Genomic DNA, 19,741 nt, shown 5'->3' with positions numbered 1-19,741 from the left:
TTTTCACAGACAATAATAAAACCCAGCCTCACCTCAATGTTTATGTGTGTATGATGGCCACATGACAACACGTACACACATTTGCACGCTCACGGGGCCACATGCTGCAGAAAGATGGATCTTTCTTTACCCAGCAAGTGTAATGCCTCTCGACACAAACTTCTCCATTAACGTTCTGTTCACTCGTCCACTAACTCTCAAACCTTAACTGACCCTCTCACCTACCACACCTGAGAGCATACCTGCAAAGAAGTTCCCATGGAGTGCTCAGGTATCATATACGTACACACACACACACACACACACACACACACACACACACACACACACACACACACACACACACTTGTTTGAGAGAAGGTGTATGGATGTGAAGCAGCTGTTGAGGAGTGACGAGGGGGGCCGTCAGCACATTCCTTCTTCACTGACCAGACGGGACTGAACTGGCCACCGAAGCACTGGTGAGTCCTTGAAATGTTTTATTCGTATTTCTGCTCGCTGGTCTTTTATCGGCAACAGGTAACAGTTAGCTGTAAACTGAAACAAATGGATTCACAGCTTACATGTCAATGAGCAACCTTTATACAAGTACATTTATGTTGATTTTCTACTTGTTGAAATGACGGAACAAGGTGTTACAAACAGAAACAGCTCTTCTTTTTTTGGTTTTATTTGTCATTCAAGTGTTAGATATATCCACATCCGTATTCAAGTTTGTTTTGAAATTATATTTTCTTTTGTAAGTTAAAAGAAAATTAAAAAATTATTAACACAAGGTAACTTTTCTGTTTATCCAGATATGTCATTCATAACTGTCAATCTAAGGTCAATACCACAACAGGTTTTGGAGCTGTTAGCTGAATTGTATAAGACATTTATCTACAGCGTGGGGGTGTTTTCGATCCGGTGGAGATATCTGGGAAATAAGGAACAACAGAAGGGATTTTAAGGAAAGCTTGTAGCTCAGGAAATTAACTGTTTGGGTTGAGGGAAAATGAGGTTGAAATGGGAAGAGATCATTTACACGATGACATACACATTCAAGCATTTCTTTTCCCTTGATTGCTACTAATGTAAATGACCCACACAAGAACCATAATCATCAAAAATACTTTTGCTTTTCATGTCCATACATTCAGTCTAATTTCCTCAGATGTTGGAATATCTTTTTAAAGGCATCTTTTAAGATTTTCCTTTTGTCTTTGGTCAGGATAGCTCATAAGGGGGGATTTCATTATTTTACAAATGTATAACCTTTTTCCCCATGTTTCAGACTGATATCATTTACTGTAGATATAATATAGTTTTGTATTTTCCTTCCCTGTTGTGTCTTAATACGAGACAAAATAACTTTCTTCGGACTTTCTTCACTGTGGATGGACTCTGCTTTTCAACTTTAAATGATTTCAACTCTCTATACATAATCATGATGCTGAGATACATATACCACCACAGCAAAACAGACCAAAATAAGATGTCAACTTTTTACTTGAGTGTCGTAACAAAAAAATGCATTATTTCCTGCAAACTCTCTTGCATCTATGGGAGTTGCTAAAATAACCTGCTTTCACTGGTGTCTCAAGATACGGAGCTTGATCAAATTTTATTGCACCGTAGATATTAGTCTAGCAGAACTAATTCAACTTTGATAGAACTCAGCAACTAGAAAGTACTCAGCTTGAAATAAATGACATGAAATTGTGGCCAAATGTGCTCTGCTGATATCAAATGCATTCACATGTGAAGCCAAAGCCTTCTGACCGAGCATTAGTAGGTGACAGCTGTGGTCTGCAGATATTTGTATGTTTTTGTTCTTTTTTGTGTGCGTCTGTGACTTTAGTTTTCTGTTTCACTTTATTCGGCTTTAAGTCTGATCAGATTGTTCCCGTTCTGGATTTCCTCAGTTTGTCGCTGTCCACCTGTGTCCTGTTTCTCTTGCTGTTAACCTGTTTTTTATGATATTGTCTAGTTGTGATTTTGTCTCAACTGCTGTTTGTTGTTGTCATCCCTGGGTCTGCAGCGCGTTTGATTCTCCCATTTCCACTGTCGTCGACTTGCAGCACTTGCAGTACTGTATGCCTGTGCCTTAACAATAAAAGTCTTGTTTGCCTGACCTCTGCAAGCTGTGCTTTGGGTCCATCTTTAGAGCCAACACTGAGAGTGATGAATAGTCTGGCTATGTCCTAACAGATAAGAAAAGAAAACCATGAAGCTTTTTCACTAATATAGACATGAAAATGTGTTTTCGTCCACTGATTCACAGTTGATAGTAACACATACAGTAGCAAAGCTCCTGCATAGAAAGTACAGAAAAAGCAGCTTAAGAGAATTTTTCAGCTTTTATACTTAATTAAAATGCTTAACAGCACATGCCTTATTGCTCATTTGGTCACTAACTGATTGCAATTCACTCTGACAGATCCGTTGATCAACTTGATCCAAAAGAAACCACAAAGCAGGGGGCATCAAAGTTTAAGATAATGGAGGAGCAGTCTGCCAGCGACCCATCCGGAGCGGGTTTCGTCGCGGCTGACTATGCTGTCTTTGCTGCCATGTTGTCGATTTCTATGGGAATAGGGCTCTTCCAGGCCCTGAAGAGGAGGACAGAGGACTCAAGTGTCAGTGATTTCTTCACCGGGGGTCGGAGCATGCCAGCTGTGCCTGTCGGGCTGTCGCTCTGTGCCAGTTTCATGTCAGCAGTCCAGGTTGTGGGTGTTCCCTCTGAAGGTTTTCGCTACGGCTTTAAATTCCTCTACATGTGCCTTGGACAGAGCATCAACTCCCTGCTGACAGCTTACCTGTTCCTGCCAGTTTTCTTTCGACTGGGCATCACCAGCACCAATCAGGTCACAGTGAACTTTCAAGTTATTTCAAGAACTCAACATGAATCAACCAATGTTACATGAAAATGAATAATCCTATCGATGAGTTTCCCTATGGTCACAGATTCACTGAAACTGTACATTTTATAAAGTTTTTTTTTTGTTTTGCTTTGTTTTTTGTAAAGAAAATGTAATTTAATACCTCAATATAATGTTAATGTATTAAAATGATCAGTCATAAAAAGAACAAACATAAATTTGAAGCTGTATTAGGCGTTTTTTGAAAACAAAGTTTGAAGAATATCTAACAAAGTATTTTTCTGGAGAAGTTACACCGTTTGAAAAGATATGGCATATAAAGGATATTGTTTAATTTTAATCAATGGGGAACTGTGTTCAGGATTTATCTCAACCTGATGAAATGCTCCTGCGAGTAATCAAACGTAGCAAATATGGCAGGTGAAGAGGGACGAGGGTTGTGTGCGGCGTTACACTGTGATGTTATGACTCTGGCCATCTGCCTGTCACAGTATCTGAAGATGAGATTTGGCAGAGAGATGCAGCTGTTGGGCAGCGTCCAGTTTCTTCTTGCTACAGTAAGACTGATGTCTTCATGCTCTCCATCACACAAACTTTTAAGTTTTTCTAAAAGAGATATTATTTGTTAAAATGTTAAAATAATTGTTTTGAATGTGCATATTTTCATTCTCCTGCCAACATTTGCTTCTGACTTGCTTGTGTTTACATTTTCTCAGCTGCTATACACTGGGATTGTCATCTATGCACCCGCTCTGATCTTAAACCAAGGTAGGAAAAAGGCAAATATGAGTTTGAATTCATTTCTAAAAAACTGTATTTATAACACTGGTGAATGCCATTTTCCTATTTTTCCCTATCTCTATCAACGTCAGATCCATGTTTGAGTAAGATGGACCCTATAATCCTGATAGCAGGAAAACTGGAGAATTTAAGGGAAATATCGACCACGAATATATCTTATCTGACCAGTGATAAACACATTTAGATCTCACAATAAAATATTCTAAAATTTAAGTCATTATTGTAATGGTCTAAGGAGTTGTGTTCCAGTATGTCAGAAAGCGTAGGGGGTGTTGTTTAGACACAATTAATTACCATTTTAATAGGTGTTTCATTTTGTCAGCATTCAAATTGTTAAAAAAAATACACACTCACATATTTTTGTCACCTTTGATTTTGCAGCCATGGGACTCAATATGTGGGTGTCTCTGTTTTCCACTGGTATCATCTGCACTTTGTACACTACATTGGTAAGAACATCATTTTGATTTCTTTATCAAATTAGCACGACTGTCTGTGTCTGTTTATATTTATATACCGGTACATACAGAATAAGTCCAGTCTTTTAAAAATGAGGCCGATCGCATCCTGGATGTCCTATTATTTCTTCACTTAAGCATTTATTTTAGATATGATCTATGTATGTACTATGTATTTTACTGCATTTTATGCTGAAGCGAAAGCCACTCCAGTTTTATGTGCATGTTGGGTTAAATAGTCATAACAAAAACAACAACAACAACAAAAAACCAACAACAACAAATAATAAACAAACAAAAAGACTCAATGATGACTTAATGGAACATTTTACGTACAAATGTATTGTCCACATCACTCCATTATAACTAAGTCACAAAGGAAATGTTGACCATGTGATGGTATGTTTTATAATCTAACATTAACATTTCTTAAATATACTTAACTGTGTTGCTTCATGTCCTCCACTTGTGTGTGCAGGGCGGCATGAAGGCCGTGATCTGGACTGACGTGTTCCAAATCTTTGTCATGTTGTCGGGCTTCGTGGCAGTTTTCATCCATGGCACAGTCCTCGTTGGTGGCCCTGCACAAGTACTGGAGATTGCCGGCAATGGATCACGTATTAATTTTAATGAGTAAATGCATCTTAACGCCACAACATTATGTTAAATTTACATTATTGCATGCATTCATCCGAATGCAGCCTAGTTTTCAAAGTAAGATGAGATGAAATGATGACTGGCTGTAGTTATGGAGCCCTAGAGAAGCACCGCAGCAAAAACAGACACAGTTTGTGGTGGATATCACAGAACAGGCTCAGGAACACCTCTGCGAATAATCGCCAGTAAACACAGTGGTCTTCAGCATCACTTCACTTCAATCTCAAACACAAGTTAGAACTCCGCTTTAATACAGATGGCACGAGTAACTTCAACTTCTGTGAGGGCAGTTTTTGCTGCACCATCGTTAAAGGCTTTTAAAGCCACATATTCAAACATTTAAACATCTTTTTCAGAGAAGCAAAAAATAAATTTGGTATTGAATTGTTAAACAAATTAAATCCAAAATAAAGCCTGAATGTGACCTTGATCTTCTCGGTTCTGAAAGGCCTTTAATCTGTTGTTAAAGGTAGGGTATTCAATTTCTGGACATCTGTTGATATTTAAGTATGAAAACCAAGCTTTTTCACAGTTTACTCACCACATGGGCAGCTAGTGGATGGTATGGAAAAATTTACTAAATGTGTCAAAAAGTTTTCTAGGTTAAAAATCACACATAATCACCTACCCATGGTAGCGTACATTCACAATTCATATTTTTTAACATGGATCAAAGACCAAATATGAATAATAAAATGTTAAGGATTTGCAGATGATTGCATTTTGGTTTTAATGACATTGCAAACAATCTCCTAACTTTTTGGGAAATGCCATTTAGACGTCCTATACATCAGTTTAACACGAGTAATTGATTTTATTTGTTTGACTATATACATCTTTCAGGGTTTACGTCACAATAACGTAACACAACCAGCTGGAGGCAAAACAGAAGCAGCCTGAAAGAAAGTATGAATATTCAGCGCTGTTAAGTTGGTTTTATAAATGTTTTAAGATGTCCTCCAGTAATTAGGGTAATAATAAAATCTAATAATAAAATTCTTCCACTGAGTAATAGCGTACCACTGAAATTTTTCATACTGTTTACTAACAAGAAAGGGGTATACAACAAAGGGAATGTAAAGATTCGAGTGACCTTTGTGTTGTATTGCATCATTAACAGTTAGTCATTCCTTCACAGTTTTGACGTTGACCCACGGAAGCGTTATACCTTCTGGAGTCTCACTGTTGGCGGGTCAATGGTTTGGTTGTCCATGTACGGGGTGAACCAGGCACAGGTCCAGCGCTACATCTCATGCCGAACAGAGCGCGAGGCCCAGTGGTGAGCGGAGGCTTTCTTCTACTTCACATAAAAATGTATTCAATTCAATTCAGCTGTCTGAGTGGTGTTCCTGAGGGGTGTGCGGTTGGGGATGGTTTACAGTGCCAAAGGCAGGTATAGATCACAATAGTAACTTGTACCGTACAGATAACCTGTCCTGGAATTTTTATTTCAAAGCCACTACAAGTACCTCATTGAGTCTTTTCTTAGTAAATTCCTGACAGAAAAATCCGATTAAAAAAAGATTATTAGATTCCAATGTGATACAAAGAGAACCAGAATGTGACCTAAAAGTTTCATTACGAATTGACTTCAGATTTACAGCCACAGCTGGTAGGAACTGATTTAGTATCATGAGATCATTAAATCCAGCCCTGTGACCTCTGTGCAATGTTCAGTTCAAGGCTAAAGCAATGTAGATTCTTTGCTAAGGGAATGTAGTTTCAAACCTGTTGGTCCCTATATCAATAATGCCAGTTACAACCACCAGGCTTTCAGTTCATAATGCAGAAAGTGTTTGATCTCGACTTGCTGCGTAATCGGTCTCACACTGCTCAGACTGATAGAGAACAAAAAGGAAGACCTGATTTCCACTGATTGTTCATCATTGCAAATGAATACAATTACCGGTATACCTTGGATGTCAAACCTAAAAGTAAAAAGTTTAAATTTTAGGACCTCTGATGTCCCGCTGTCAGAATCGAGTGCATCTGGTTTTAAAATACATACTAGTGATGAGTTAAGTCTCTCTGAATCAGTACCTCTGATCCAGAGTTAGACCTCATAGTAAAGAGTAATGGACTGTGATATTAAGGTCCTGCAGAGTGGAGATCAGTAACTCTCTCCAGATGAATCCCACCATTTCATTATTGAACTTGGCACAACACATACAATGAATGTTACAGTTAGATAGCCCAGACAAAGGTTACATATTATGCAACATCACATCATACACCCTCTCACTTTCATCCCAGTGACAATCAGTTCTCAGCCTCAACAGGTTGTTTAAAATGATAGATTTGATGATAGACGTCTTCCAGATTATGAGACAGATCTGTTTTATTTTGCTCACAGCAAGTGACTAAGTGAACGGCGGGGAGGAAGCCGACTAAAGTGCAGTATGTTTCGGTTGCAGGGCGCTGTTTGTGAACCAGGTGGGTCTGTGCCTCATTGTGAGCAGCGCTTTAACCTGCGGCATCGTCATGTTTGCTTACTACAACGACTGTGATCCACTGAAGTCGGGAAAAATTTCGGCACCTGATCTGGTACTGTACAATGACAAATGATCTTTTCACACACTGACCCATTATCATTAGCTGTCGTTTCACTTTTATGGTTGATATCATGTGTTTCAGTGGTGCAGTCACTTTTGATTATCTTAATTGTTTTTTATATTATGAGGTTCATGGTATATTTAACACATTATTTTCTTGCAGCCCTAGAACATAAAAAAGTTAATACAATATGGTTTAAGCAAATATAGTATTGATTACATAATATTCAAACACATTTGAAAAAGTTGGTACAGAGCAATTTAGTGCATGTAAGAGGGTGAAAGAAAAGTAAGGATGTAATTTCAAACAGGTGATCATAATCAAAATATGGTAGAGAAGCAGTATTCGGGAAAGGCTGAGTGTTTGAAGACCAATGATAGGTGGAGGATCTCCACATTGTCAATAAATGTGTAAGAAAATTGTTTAAAATATTTATATACAATGGTCCTCAAAGAAGATTGGAAGAGTAAATTTCTCCTTCAGTTATCATTTCACTAAATAATTCAAGGAATCTATGGGAAGTTCAGAACATAAGGATGAAGCACATGAGACGGACCACCATGCAGTGGAAATGTGCACTGTGGTCAAGCAAATCCACAATCCAGATGTTTTATCCTGGAAGAAAAGGCTACCATGTGCTCAGACCATAGACAGAAAAGATAATCTGGAATATTATCAGCACAAATCCAACAGCCAGGGTCTGAGGAAGAGGAGGCTCTGGCGACTGGACGGGCCTGTGTGCATTCTTGACGTGTCCATGGAGGTAGCATGGAGAATTTTGACACCAAAAATGAAGCTATGACAAACCCGTACTTTTCTACACCACATGTTTACAAGAGTAATGGAGGGAAATAAAACTGAATCTCTTCTTCCTCTGGTATCCTTAATGCTGGAACACATTTAAAGCATTGTGAGAAGGGATGGCCGTGTTTGAAAGTGGTTAAAACTCTACTGGCCCTTTTTTGTCTTGTTAGGATGTGTTGCAGAGCTGAAAGTAAAAAGATATGTATATTAACACATGACATGAACGAAATGAACCAAATAAATGAACCAGATTTACTTTTGTTCTGCTTTCCAGTTATTTCTGTTTATGCTCTGTTTTGTGGAGTCCAGTTCAGACATTCTTCAGATATTGTTCTGGAAGTTGTGTAGTTTGCTTATTTAAGATGCTGAACAAACTAATATTCTCTACAATATCTCTCTGTTGATCTGATAAAGTATATGCCGTTCTTTGTGATGGACATATTCCGAAATCTCCCAGGCTTTCCAGGTCTTTTCCTTGCCTGTGCGTACAGTGGAACTCTCAGGTATTTTATTCTTACTTTGTGAAAGATATATTTGGAGAAAAATGTCACTATAATCAAATATGGCTAGCTGGTATAAATGTGCAACATTTGTACTACTTGTGTGTTTCAGTTTGTGTTTGTTTTTTTTTGCCTTTTTTTGTCTCATGTTTTCCATATTTCAGAGAAAAATGCTGGGTGAATATCTAAGCCTTCCATCTTCCTTGGTGATGATGAACTGGTTTTATACACGAATGAAATGAATGCATGACCTCCAGTTGACTCAATTACTGGTGACCAAGTGTTGTTTTTCGCAGCACGGCTTCCACAAGCATCAATGCCATGGCTGCAGTGACCATGGAGGATCTGCTGCAACCCCATCTGCTCCACATGACGCAGAAGAAACTCATCCTTGTCTCCAAAGGATTGTGTGGGTTTATTCTCACTAACCACTGAACACCTTACTACAGTCTTTTGTCTGTCTAGACATTCTATCAATAATCCAAACGTGTCTAAGAACTTGTTTCACTTGTTCTGGTAGTCTTTATGACTCCTGTCCTCATAAATCAGAGCACTACTCGTGACGGTTAATTACAGCAGTTTTTGTTATGGAAGAGGTTTGCAGGTAAATGACTGTACAGAGTCAATAAAGACTGCATCTTCTGATGTGGAAGGATGATTTTAATTTGATGTTGTGCTGGTTTTAAGATAACTTCAATATATGTTTTCATGAACCACTTTTATTTTATCTTATTTTATTTAACATAATTCCATTACTCTGTGCTCCAGCTGACCCTTTCTTTGGGTTCAGTTTGGTCCAGGGGCAGTTTGATTTATCAATGATTATACTGCCTGTTAGAAACTGAAAATTAACTTAAGGATAACAGATAAATGTGCATTTACAAACGTTGTGACAAGGCCAGGCTGAACAATAATACAATCAGGCTATATTTGCCACAGTTGTCCTTTTCGAATACTGAATCTGCTTTTCTCTCTTTTCTCTCCAAGCATTTCTCTACGGGGTCGGTTGCATCACTGTAGCTGCTCTCTCCTCTTTCCTGAACTGGGGAGTTCTCCAGGTATGACGCACGGATGATCTATGATGGAACATCCTTATCTGTGAAAATCCGGTGTTGCAATAAGTTTTTAGGAGACACATCATGCAGTGTGGCAGCTGCAACCTGCAAGTTGTTTTTGAAAGTGATGTCAGGTATTTACTACTTCCATCTTAAGCTAAATACAATGACAAATAAAATCAAAAATACAAGCTATTGTAGATATTTTGTAGAAGAAAATGTTTTAAAAATGTTGCTTGTAAGCCCTTTTGCTTCATTTTGTCATCTGGATTGTTTTTGGTTCCCAGTTAACCGCAGTATAACGTTAACTCCATGAGGAAGTCAGGTTTGTTTGTTTGGTTTTCCAGAACGTTGTTTATCTTTTTTCCTCAGGGTTCCTTCACTGTCATGGGCGTGGTCAGCGGCCCAATACTGGGCGTATTCATTTTGGGAATGTTTATCCCAGCAACAAATAGGCTGGTGAGTGACAGGTGGTCCGAATATCAAGAAAAAAAACAAGTATGTGTATATATATATATATATATATATATATATATATATATATATATATATATATATATATATATATATATATATATATATACCGTATTTTCTGGACTATAAGCAGCACCTGTATATAAGCCGCATCCACTCTATTTTTAAAAAAACAATAAAAAAAAGATATACAAGCCGCACCTGTATATAAGCCGCATCCGCTCTATTTAAAAAAAAAGATATGCAAGCCGCAAATATTTATGTTGTTAGATTAGACATTTACTACATGTACAGAACCATTTTGAACTGTAAATGATGTACATGTTTGTACCTAAATAGATCTTTCCTAACAGTCTTTTAACACGAACCTCTTGGTTTAACAGAACCAAGAGAAAATAGCCAGTATTTATTTATCTATTTATCTGTTTGAAATCTGCTTCTACCTACTTCTATCTGCTAAAGAAGAAGTAGCGTATTCTTCCTGGCATTTATTTTGTCTTAGTTTTTATTCTAATTCCGGTTAGCACTGCCCCGAGTGGTGGAAGAAAAATCCACAGAATAGCCGCACCTTTGTATAAGCCGCATGGTTCAAAACCTATGAAAAAAGGAGCGGCTTATAGTCCAGAAAATACGGTATATGTATATATATATATATATATATTTATATATATATATATATATATATATATATATATATATATATATATATATATATATATACATATATATGTATATATATATATACATATATATGTATGTATGCGTAAACATTTTGGGGTACCTACATCTGAAAATGTCTCATTCAGTCAGCCATTCAGATTTGAATGGCATTGTCACGCCACTATCTAAAATCAGATTACAGTTATCCAGCCTCTCCAGCTTTATCTCCATGCAAATTCCCAATTTACTGCATGGTGCCTCTGAAGCAGGTAGCACAAAGTTTTCAGTGAAGTGGTGTTGAGTGGCTAACTCCTCCCCCTAAAACCCTATAAAGTTGTTGAAAAGTGTACCTTTGTACTGTATCTCTGGTATTTTGAACATAACATTTCACATGAATGTGTCCACATTTGAAAAGGCCATAAGGTTAAAAAGAAAAACACAAAGGAGCTGATTTGCTATCATATGGTCACAAATCCTCAAAGAGCGAGAACTGTTGCATTTTCTTTGACCGTTCTACAAGAGAGGTCTCAACACTGATATACGAACCGGGTCACAAAAAGCTCCTCAAAGTGTGACCAGAAAAGTCTACCAAGAGAAACACAAATGAGGAGAAGCAGAAGCAAGCAGAACGAACAACAACTAGGAGTCTGCAACTGACCAACGACAACGACTCAGCTTGTTTCATGAGACAGCTGAGGTTGAATAGGCATAAAACCGAAATAAAAAGACAAGGGTGGAAATGACCACACTTGGCCTGGATCTTGGGGGAACACTTCAACAGAAGAATAAAAAGGCCCACAGGAGAAATTAGTAAATGTTCAAACACTGCCTGATAAAAGTTGCTTAACATCCACACGTATGATTTCTTTTCCTCTTCTTTTCCTAAATCCATCTTCCAGGGGGCATTCTCAGGGATAATAGTGGGCTTCTGTGTCTCTATGTGGCTGGCTGTGGGTTCAACGCTTTACCCACCCAGTGAGAAAACCATGGGTGTCCTCCCCAGCTCCACAGGGAGCTGTGAGCCCACTAACATCACCCTGAACAGCCACGTTGATCACGACCAACCCTACATCTCCACCCCACTTCACCCCAGTGACGACGGGTCAGTGAGCTCACTTTTCTTGTGATGTTACTTTTTTGATGATCTGAAAAGAGAGATTCATTTTCATTTAATCCCTTTTGGAGGTTTGGAGATCAGTCAGCTCTCCTCACACTGGCTATTCTTATCGCACCAAACTATATTGTTGTATATTATTAACAACTCAACATGTGATTTGTATATATTTTCATCTTGTTGTTTCTGAAAGTAGTGGCATCTATAACTTCTATTCCATGTCTTACCTCTACTTCGGAGCCATGGCTACCAGTTCGGTTATACTTGTCGGACTGATAGTGAGCTACGCAACAGGTATAGAAACATTTTTATTTTCTATTTTATTTTGGGGGGGCCCAATATTACCAAATAAGTTCAGCTTTAAAACCTGTTGAGTCACAGTGACTCATCTCATAGATGATTTTCTTTATCTTGCATCTATAAACTGCACTTATTACTATCTTGAATAAGACAGGTTGTTAACAACCAAACATCATCACAGTGCAATAAAAGCTTGGTAAATTCAGTTTTAAGTGAAGCTGGGATCTGTTGTTACTATTTGAACACAGGGCCAACAAAGAGGAGCCATATTAAAGAGGGTTTGTTGTGGTGGGACCTGAATAAAAAGAAAGAGGAGCTCCCATCAGAACGCAGAGTAAGTGTTTTATCCTGAGATTAGGACTTCCACACCTGTTGCATTTCTGCTAACTGCACAACTAGAAACCTTGCCGTTTAAAGAATATTTTTATAGACCTGAAGGACATTGTCTATAAATGTTCTCCACTCAGGATTTTAGAGACATTTGTATTTGCTATTATTTTGGATGTGCTGGGGGTCAAATGTATGAAACTACTTTCCTGTCAATCTATATTACCCTGGAGTTTCTTCATTTAACAGCTTCCAAAGTCTCAAGTCAAATAACTCCATGGATCTGACATATTTTGTGAAATAAACAGATTACAACCAATCTTATGAATGAAATCACATCATATGTTAAATGATTCCCCTTTTTTTATGTTTGTAAGGCCAGTGCAATATCCAGGATGTTCCCTTGCCTTCTGCACAATGCATGCTGGGATGCAGTACAGACGCCTTTGAACACCAGAAGGAATAGTCAGGTAGAAAAATGAGAAAGTAAAAAGATCTCACTGATCATTACCAGATAGAGTGCTTAACACTGGTTCCTTTCTGTCTAAAAACTAGAAATGTGTGTCTTTCTTGCAGGTGGACAAAGTGTCTGATAAACCACAAGTGGTGCCTTTGATGAACCTGCACAAACCTGAAGGACTGTAAAAGAAAAAGAGCTAATAGATAGTTGCAAGGGTGGCCTTTACCCCATTAGCATTAAAAAAGGAATCACAATGACTTTTCCCATCCATAATGTCCTCGCTGTCTAAACTCTTTAGTTTGAATGTTTTCTGCATTAGTATTTTTTTGTAGTCTCAAAATCTGGAGTAATATCTGTGACTTAATAACTGTTCCAAAGGGCTGTGTATGAGCTGTGTAGGCTGTAATTTTAACTTTGATGAGAGACATTTTCATCTCATTCTGGTATGTTTCATATATGTAACAATGAAAGTGTGGTTTCATCAGAATCATGACAGGGAGCAAAGAGTCCTTTTAATTAACAGCTTCTCCTTCCTCATTCCGTTGACGTCAAATAAAACCTGTTATGTTATTTCCAGTTAACTGGGTGTTGTGGGAAACAGTGTACAGCCTAAACCAAAGTAGGGTCTGTGAACGCAGTGTTATAGTTTAATGCATCACCATAAAATGACTGCAGTCTTTCTGTACACAGGATGCAACACAAAGTCTTTTTTCCTCCGCTTTTTTGTGTTTTGCAATATGTTGAAAGACATGGCGGGCTTTTAAATCTAAAAACTACACAATCTTTAACTGAAAAGTGAAAGGCTGCATCCATTAAAAGTAGCATAGAGTGCATGCCTTGAGAGTATCGAGGGGAGATTTATTTGGTCTGAAACAATTACAACTCCTGCATGTTAGAAATACTCCCATGGTTTGTTTCGGCATTAACCATTCCCAGCTACGGGTGTCTAGCAGATACAGGCCTGTTCACCCTCTTCTCAACTTAAGAGTCTTAAAAAAAAACTAAAAAAAAAACAATACATTTTGTTGAATTTGCAATTGTTATGACAATAATAAATAAATGAATCCACAGCACGTCTGTGACTGCATCTATCCTTTGAAAATTAACTTTACCAACCACCGTGTACTAAACAGAGGCTGCAATGCATGGAACTGAGGCACAAATTACTCTTTGAAAGTGTCCTGCAGTTTTGTGCTTGTATAATTGTGACTACTCAGATTATTTTCTGTTTTTTAGGAGCATGAAAACACTAACATTTTGATAAACCGTATGCGTGCAACTTTAAGGGGGGGGAGACTGTTGAGTGACATAATCATCAAGATTACAGACGCATCCTAAATCTGTGGTGTATACTGACATCTGGTGACAGATGCTGATAATAATGCTGCGTTCCATTTACCTCGGAAATAGGAACTGGGAATGACGTCACAGCCGAGTTATCAGCGTTCCAGTTACAAAGTAGGAAAACAAGTTTGTAGTTCGCATATACCACATGAAAAATGTAAATTACACTATAGCAGCACATATATGCCGAACAATACTTGTATATGACTGATTTAGTGTGACCAAAACTAGAATGAAGTGCTACGAATTTTTACAGAGCTCTCTTATACCGTTTACAACCGGGGCAGCCATCTTGGAATGTGAACTCGGGGGTGGTGAAGACTCTCCCACTTTCCCAGTGTGAAATCCCACTTCGAAGGGCGTTCCAGTTGAAAAATCCAACTGGGAACTGGGAAATCCCCACTTCCGAGGACAAATGGAACGCGGTATAAGCACACATGGTTGCAGCTGCATCCGTCATGGCTGCCAAACACATGCAGAATGACTTCAAAAGGCACGTCACGTCACATGGTGGTGATTTATTGCGTTTCACTCATTCATTCGTCATTCATTTTGACTGTACAGAAATAAACGTAACATTTCCAGACACTCCGGATGCTAGATTCAATTAGTAAAGCCTGAATTATGGTTCCCCGCGTTAAATCGACGCAGATCCCTCCTCCCTCCGCCGGGCTTCACCACTCCTCCTCCGCCGCCCTGTTCGAGTCCTCGTCGGCCACGGCGCAGTCCAGCCGCTGGACGCTGGGCAGAGCCAGGTCTCTCTCGTTCAGCTTTTCCAGAAACGACGAAAGCAGTCGTTTGTTTAAGTGGTCCGTCAGCGTCCTTTCCTCCTCCACCCGCTCCTTGGCCACGTTTGTCCCCACGTTTGTCCCCGGCTCCTCCGGCTGCTGCTCCTGCGGCTGCTCCGGCTCCTCCGTGGCGGCGTGCAGCTGCGAGGGCTCCGGCCGGCGGCTCAAGGACACGCCGCTCGGCTGCTCTCCCTCCCCGGGCTGCTGCTGCTGCTGCTGCTGCTCCGCGCCGGGCTCGGTCTCCATCCGGGATATTAAACTGGTTTGCAAGGCGGCATTTTCCAGCTCCTTTAGGCGTTTGCTGTAGAGCCCGTGTGCTGCAGGCTGGTTGTCGGGCGGGCTGCAGCTGCTGCTGCTGCTGTAAGGGGGATCACTAGTTTGCTCCATCATGCTCTGCGTCAGGAGAGCAGCCTGAAGACTGGCGGTGCCGCCACCCAGAGGTGCTGCCACCTGCTGGCCTTCACTGTGGATCCAAATATGTCGTGGTATTTCTAAATATTTGTAGGTGTTAAAAAAGTTCAGCAATTCCATTAGATACTATATTTTTATATTTTTATATAGGCTATCTAGACCCAAATTAAAAGTTTAAGAAACATGTCAAAAAAATGGCTACAATTATAAAATATAATCTACTTAATTTTAAATACATCAGAAATTGTCTTTCTCTGGATGCAGCCAAGATATTTATGCACGCAATGATCCTGTCCCATATGTCATACTGTATCACCTGCTGGGGGCAGGCTGGTGACTCTACTCTGAAACCTTTGGAGTCTTTATATAAACAAACTTTAAAAACATTAGACAAAAAGCCAATTCGCTACCATCATTGCAGAATACTTGAGAAACACAACCTATTGAGCTTTGTGAATTTTAGGTAATTTGACAATTTGTGCATGGTTTTTAAAATTGTAAATGGTTTGGCCCCACAGCCATTGCGTGACTTTGTTCACACTCGCTCGTTAAGCTCCATCAGGTCCACTAGGATATCCTCAATACTAGATTGCACTATACCATTTCGCCGCACTGTAACTGGGCAATCAGCTTTTTCTGTAAGAGCCACAAACCAGTGGAATACCTTACCTGATACTATAAGGAGCAGTAGCTCTCTCAGAGTCTTTAAAGCCAACCTGAAAAATCTGTTAAAAGATGCTCAGCTCTGTAACCATTAATTTGGGCTCTCTTCTGGGTGTGTGTATGTGGGATAAGGGGTGGGTGGGTGGGGGGCGTGTCAGGGTGGGGGGATTGCACGCAGATGTGTGCAGCCATGTTGTTTTAAATTGTGTTCTAAATAATCAGTGTATTTTTCTTGGTATTGTATTACTTGTTACTGTATTTCTTTTTTATTGTGACCTTTCAAGGGACTGCAGATGCAAATTAGTTTAAAGCTATAATCTGGTACAGTGCATCAGATGGCAACATTTATGTTTTAACTGTACACTGTCCCTTTTTAAATAAAATTGAATTGAATTGAATTGAATTGTGGCCCTGCGATGGACTGGCGACCTGTCCAGGTTGTATCCCTGACTCTCGCCTGAATACAAGCTGGGATAGGCTCCAGCAGACCCCCTTGACCCTGCAAAGGATAAAAGCGGGTATAGACAGTACCTTATTTGAGGGGGGATGAGGGGGGATGGCATCCCCCCTGAAATAAAAACGGTCCAAATCATCCCCCCTGTAAAACTGCCATCTCCCCTTTCCATCCCTTATGTCATTCCATCAATGAATGTGGTTTTACTGCTATTTCAACATTTAGAGTCAACACCAGGAAAATAACACCAGAAAAATAACTTATTTGACAATTTTCACCTGTTTCAAGTAAATTTTCACTTGAAATAAGTAGGAAAATCTGCCAGTGGGACAAGATCTTCTTATTACAAGCAAAAAAATCTTGTTCCACTGGCATATTTTTCTACTTATTTCAAGTGAAAACCTACTTGAAAAAGGTGAAAATTGTTGTTTTTTCCAGTGATGACTCTTGTTTTAAGTGTAAAGAGATTTTTTTACTAAAATGAGACATTTTAACTAGAAATGGGACAGATATTCTTGTTAAGATTTAGAATTTTTGCAGTGATCCATTTTACTTATCCTGAGGGGTAAAAAAGTAGAAAATATATATAATTACGAGATATAAACAATATATACAGTACATTGCAATGGAAGTAGAGGTAGTGCGAGAGAGAGAAAACAGTGCAAAAAAGCAGGTAAAATGTGTGTGAGGTAGACAGACAGATATTGCACATATGGTATTGCACAACTTGTTATTGTTATTATTGCACATGGTATTGTCGGTAAACTACTGAGAGCAGGCCTGGTTGTACAGTCTGATGGCAGCGGGGAGGAAGGACCTGTGATGTCTCTCAGTGACGCATCGCGGGTGACGAAGCCGGTCGCTGATGGAGCTCTCCAGGACTCTGACTGTCTCATGAAGGGGGTGGGAGACATTGTCCATGATGGAGGACAGTTTAGCCACCATCCTCCACTCCCCCACCACGTCCACTGGGTTGAGACTGCAGCCCAGGACAAAGCCGGCTTTCCTCACCACTTTGTCCAGTCTCTTCCTCTCTGCTGCTGTGATGCTCCAGCAAACCACACCATAAAAGATTGGGGGATGGATACAGTAAAGAAAAATTAAGTGTCCGGCAACTAATTGGTTTTGATATACACCTTCTGGTGCAACCTAGACACATCATCAGTGTTGTATCCCGGGGTCACGGGGTGTTTCGGGTCTCACAACAGACACCCTGGCCCAGGCGACCCAGCCGGGGTGATCAAGTCCCGGCTTGTGTCTAGGTAGCTTTTGTGGTAAGGCCACATGACCCGGCGATGTTGGGACTGCCTGACATAGGGTGGGCCTGTGGAGCGTGGAGGGTCCGGTGTCCTCCTGCGTCTCACCAGGTACTTGACCTGTGCGTTGCACCACCATCCCTGTCAAACATTCATTTTGGTCTGGTGGATCTTCAGACCACGCGGGTTCTTGCAGACTTTGCCACATGCTTGTGGGTGCACCCTCACGGGAGCTGCAGTTTGGGTTGCTGGCCCTCTCTGCCCCGGTTACTGTCTTTCCAGTAGTCAGCTGTCTCTCCCGCAGTCGCCATACTTTCATGGTCGTCATCCGTCCTATTCCCGGAGGTCACTGGCTTGGCCAGATCAACTGAACTAATAATAAGAATACATTTTATTTATAACGCACTTTATATTTAGTAATCTCAAACTGCTACAGAGCAGAAAAATAAAACATGAAATAAATATAATTTAAGAAGATATATTTAAAAACAGAGCATATAAAAGATATATTTAGATATAAGCTTTCTTAAAAAGGTGAGTTTTCAGGTCACGTTTAAAAGCCTCTGCAGTCTGTGGGGCCCTCAGATGGTCAGGAAGTGCGTTCCACAGCCTCGGAGCTGCAGAGGAAAAGGCCTGATCGCCCATAGTGGGGAGCTTGGTTCTGGGGACTTGGAGGGTGTTTTTGGATGCAGAACGGAAGTTGAATGAGGAGGTCTGGAGGGTGGGTAGTTCTTTTATAGGTATTGGGGGGCATGTCCGTCCATGCAAACTACAATTTGCCTGACAGAAAGCCAAAACTTAAACAATACCAATAATATTTTTTGAAGAAAAGCTTTTTTCTAACCTCGAGTTACTTAGTTTTTGGTGACTGATTCTCCTACAACATTTGTGGAAATAAGAAATCAAGAAAAATATTTACTTTAACTTTTTTTTTTAAACTTAAACGATGAATTCATCAAAATAGTTTTTTTTTTATTGAACACTTGAATATTGTACAAATCTTTGAGGCATATAAAACAGCATGAAGATTTATAAGTCAAATAAAACATACTGCATCACTGTAAGAGTGCAACAGTAAATGTAACAGATAAGTTGTAAAGCAAGGACATAAACAAATGGCGGGTCAAAAGTAAAAAAATTAAAAAAACAACAAAATATAAAATAAATAAATACAATTATAATAATAAAATATGAGAAAAACGGTGAGAAGCAGGGGCATTAGTCATTTTAAAATATCTTAAGATCTATATAGGCGTTAAGGAGTTGTTTATCAAAATAGTACCAAATAAGCACCGTCGGTGCCACCGGCTCAGCCCCATAGACATATATAGCCTACATATATATATATATATATATATATATATATATATATATATATATATATATATATATATATATATATATACCGCTGTCCAACCAGCCTAACCGAGGTCCAGTATTAAATTTTAAAGGTTTACAGGTTTACAAGATATTTAAAATATCTTACCTGTCAATCACTTACAAACTACAATTATGTGCTCTTTATGTACCTTTGCTCACACTGAAATGCTGTGGACATTCCTATGTATGCAATTCCTATAATAGAGCCTAAATGAAAACACAAAGGGGAATTCAAGCACATTTATTTATTTTAAATATTTTCAGTTTATATACAAATTGATTGTCTTCAAGTTAAACATTTACATTTTCTTTTAATTTGTCATTTTCACTCATGGGGGAGTCTGGCCCATTTTTAGATATATTTACATGAAGTCTTCGCTTTTTTAGCAGAAATGTCTTCTCTCTGGTCTGGTTACATCCA

At 39.2% G+C, this 19,741-nt stretch overlaps 1 protein-coding gene across 2 annotated transcripts; it reads left to right on the top strand.

Annotated features, from left to right (window-relative positions):
• The first annotated feature begins 354 nt into the window (after positions 1-354).
• slc5a5 (solute carrier family 5 member 5) lies at positions 355-14,091 on the top strand. Of its 2 annotated transcripts, none has more exons than XM_061738523.1 (17): positions 355-461; positions 2,420-2,846; positions 3,353-3,418; positions 3,578-3,629; positions 4,044-4,111; positions 4,599-4,753; positions 5,916-6,056; positions 7,192-7,321; positions 8,549-8,637; positions 8,931-9,043; positions 9,622-9,692; positions 10,062-10,148; positions 11,723-11,925; positions 12,134-12,231; positions 12,486-12,571; positions 12,942-13,034; positions 13,141-14,091. In XM_061738523.1, the coding sequence occupies exons 2-17, from the start codon at positions 2,481-2,483 to the stop codon at positions 13,207-13,209; spliced, it is 1,887 nt and encodes a 628-aa protein (XP_061594507.1). In that variant the 5' UTR covers positions 355-461; positions 2,420-2,480; the 3' UTR covers positions 13,210-14,091. The 2 variants fall into 2 exon arrangements, with proteins under 2 accessions (XP_061594507.1, XP_061594506.1); XM_061738522.1 differs by having other exon boundaries at positions 12,131-12,231.
• Positions 14,092-19,741: the final 5,650 nt, after the last annotated feature.

The sequence above is a fragment of the Cololabis saira genome, chromosome 13, assembly GCF_033807715.1.
Source record: "Cololabis saira isolate AMF1-May2022 chromosome 13, fColSai1.1, whole genome shotgun sequence".
Classification (NCBI taxonomy): Eukaryota; Metazoa; Chordata; class Actinopteri; order Beloniformes; family Belonidae; genus Cololabis; species Cololabis saira.
This window is presented reverse-complemented; position numbering and strand designations above follow the sequence as displayed.

Excerpts from the sequence above, each read along its gene's own strand:
- slc5a5 (XM_061738522.1), top strand. The coding sequence starts at position 2,481 with ATGGAGGAGCAGTCTGCCAGCGACCCATCCGGAGCGGGTTTCGTCGCG. Across the intron at positions 4,754-5,915 it reads TCACGTATTAATTTTAATGA|TTTTGACGTTGACCCACGGA; the intron begins GTAAATGCATCT and ends ATTCCTTCACAG. Across the intron at positions 7,322-8,548 it reads AAATTTCGGCACCTGATCTG|TATATGCCGTTCTTTGTGAT; the intron begins GTACTGTACAAT and ends GATCTGATAAAG.